The 3,015-nt window shown below is 71.5% G+C and overlaps 1 protein-coding gene across 1 annotated transcript; it reads left to right on the forward strand.

Moving 5' to 3' along the window:
* Nucleotides 1-568: 568 nt before the first annotated feature.
* Nucleotides 569-2,994, forward strand: H696_04840 (hypothetical protein; the record flags this gene model as incomplete). The annotated part of the gene is made up of 3 exons (XM_009498705.1): nucleotides 569-607; nucleotides 1,068-2,356; nucleotides 2,577-2,994. 3 exons carry the CDS (start codon nucleotides 569-571, stop codon nucleotides 2,992-2,994), a joined length of 1,746 nt encoding a protein of 581 aa, XP_009496980.1.
* Nucleotides 2,995-3,015: the final 21 nt, after the last annotated feature.

The following is a 3,015-nucleotide window of genomic DNA, read 5'->3' on the forward strand; positions in this document are numbered from 1 at the left end:
CCCCCCCCCCACAACAGGCCGGGGCAGATCCGGCGCCCCGGCCCAGCCCTCGAGAGAGGCGGGCGGGCAAGCCGGGGAGCCCACAATTCCTGTCGCCCGGTGGGCGCCTGACCACAAAACGTGATCCGTCTATTCTGGCCCACCAGACCTCCCGGGCGCCTGGGCGCGTCGGCGTTCTCCGTCCTGGGCCGGGCGCCCTCCGGCCAGGTATCGAGGAGATAATCGGCCAAAAGCGATGACAATTCGAATTTCGATAGGTATGCCCCCGGGGAGGTCCCGACGGTCGCGGCGCTCACACGCGGTGGCAGCTGCCGCCGGCTGCGTGCCTTGGGGCCTGGGGCATATGCCCCTCCCTCGGTGGGCGCAGTTCGCCCAGCCCCCCGCCCCCTCTCCCCGCCCGGGAGAGGTGCGCCCGTATGTTTTCTTTTTCTGTGGCCCGGCCCGAGCCCGCCGAACAGAAGACGTAACACCTTCCAAGTCCAGGGGGGGGGGGAGATGATGCAGCTGGCTTCCCCGTCTGGCCGCGCCGCGCCGCCTGAAAAGACCGGCGACCCCCGCACGCGATAACATGAGTGCATGCCAGCCGTCCAAGCGCGCTCGCGCCCGAGTGCCCTCCCCCCAGGGGGCCGGGGAATCGCCCTCCTCCCGCCCCGGGCAGGCGGCGAGTCAGCAAAGGGGCCCAGCAAAGAGGCAGGCGGCCGGGAGATATGTGCTCGGGCGTGCTCGCGCGCCCGGGAAGAGCGGGGCGGATTATTATCCCGGCCCTCGCTCCGTGCTGAGCGGCCCGCCCCACGGCGATCGAGCATGACGCGCCTCCCTCCCGCGGGGGCGGGCGGGGGTTGTGCTCGCAGCCCAGGTCCGCACGGAAGCACCCCCCCCATCCTTTCTCCACCGGGGGCCCGGCTGGGTGAGGGGGGGGGGGGGGGGCCGTGCCTCGAGCTGCATACACCTGCCGGCTGACATATCCCACCTCGCCGGCTCGCCTCTCCCTTCCCGGGTGTCTCGTCCTCTCGGTGGGGTCCTGCGCTTTGTGGGGACATTGCCCGACGGGAACCCGCCGCCGGTAGGCCTCGCCCTACGTCTTTCTGCTGACGCCTGGAGCCGTGCCGGCGAATGCGCCCGGGCTCCTGCACATTGTGCTGAAAAGCGCCGGGCCAGGGCCAGCCGCATCGCGGTCCGCCGGCCCGCCGGCCCCCTCGCGGCCGGTGTTCTCCATCGTGCGCCTCGGTGCACGCGGGCCGATCCTCGTGGAAATGGCTCCCCCCGCGGCCGGGAGCTGGGACTTCCGCCTTGGCGCGTCGGAAATGGCCGCTTCACGGCTGGCGGCCCGCGAGGGCCGGCGACCGGGCTGGCACTTCCAGCTCGAGCTCCCGGGCGGAGGCCCGCAGCCGGTTCAGCTCATCCCCACGATCGCCCATGACCGGGACCTGCGACTGCCCGGCCAGCTGGACGCCCCGCCAAAGGACTCGAGCCCCCCTCGACCGGCCGGGGGGGCAGCCTCGAGCATCGGCGGCCGGAGCTCGGCCGGGGGCAGCCCCTCGGCCCCGGAGAGCCCGGTGTCGCCGGCCGCACTGCTGGTGGCCTCGGCCGTGGAGGCGGCCCTGGGCCGGTCGTCCTCCTCCGGCGCGGCCTCCCTGGTCCTCGAGCGGCCGATGGGGGGGGCGGCCTCCACTTCTCGACTGGCCGAGCGACCGCCCACGCCGCCAGAGAAGGAGCCCGGCTGCCCGGCCAGGGAGGAGGCCGCGGCTGCGGCCAGCCCGGTGGCTCCCTTTCCCTCGCTGGGCGCCATCAATCTGGCCACTCGCGCGGCCATGGCCCAGGGGTTCGGCCTGTCCGAGGCGCAGCTCAATCCTCTGAAGTGCGGGGCCCGCGCCGCTGGCGGGGGCCCCGACTCGACTGCCAGCAGCGCGGGCCTTCCGCCGTGCACGCCGCCCCCACGTCTGAATGCCGCCGAGCAGTCCCTTGCCCTGGCCGGGCATTGGGCCCTGCGGGATCTGCGTCTGCTGGTGGGGGAGCTTCGCGGGGCGGCCCGCGGCCGGGAGCCATGGCAGCCGTCGCCCCACTGGCAGCCACTCCCCGGGGCCACACACCCGGACTTGCGCATGTTCATCCGGAACCCGGCACTCATGCCGGCCCTGCGGCGGAGCCCCCCGGCCAAGAACCCCTCGCGGTTTGTGGCCGGGCTGGTGGACCTGCCCGGGGTCCGGCCCGAGGATGTGGCAGCCGCGATCGACACGCTCTCCGCCCGGCAGGTGTGGGACCCCATGGTCGACGATTACAAGCGCCTGGACCGGGCCTTCACGGCCACTGGCGCCGTGGATCTGGTGCATGTTCGCCTGAAGCCGGTGGCCAAGATGTACGCATCGACCGGCACTGTCCGCCTCCCTTCCTCCTTTTCTTTCCTTCTCTCTCTCTCTCTCTCCCTCTCTCTCTTTCTCCTCCTACACACACATGGATACATGCACGAGGTGGTCTCGCGCCTTCTGTCTTTCATTCTTTTCGCCGCCCCATGGCTCGGTCCTTTGGGGCTCTTCGGCCGCCTGCATTGACACGCGGATGCCACCTCTGCCGCCCAGTGAGCGCGATCTTGTCTTCGTCGGGTGCTCGTACCAGCCGCCCAACGAGCCAAACACCCTTTACTGCGTGTCGCGATCGATCCAGGCCACCGATGCGAGCACCCTGCCGACGGCCGGCCAGGCGGCCGGCTCGCCAGAGCTCCTGGCCGACCCGTCTGCCGATGACCTTCGCCAGCATCCCTCCCTGCCGAAGGATGCGCGCACTCTCTCGTGCGTGTACCTTGGCGGCTGGCGGCTGGAGCTCCTCTCGGACCCGGGCGCGCCGCCGGTCACTCGGGCCGTGCACATCATGTGCAATGATCCCTGCGCATGGGTTCCGGCCATGGTCATCAATCGGATCACCAACGCCCTGCCGAAGAAGGTCGGCGAGCTGGCGCACTTCCTCGCGGCCCAGGGTGCTCCTCCGGGTTGTGCGTGACTTGTCCATTCCCAGCGGCGG

Source organism: Fonticula alba (assembly GCF_000388065.1).
Source record: "Fonticula alba strain ATCC 38817 unplaced genomic scaffold supercont2.8, whole genome shotgun sequence".
Classification (NCBI taxonomy): Eukaryota; order Rotosphaerida; family Fonticulaceae; genus Fonticula; species Fonticula alba.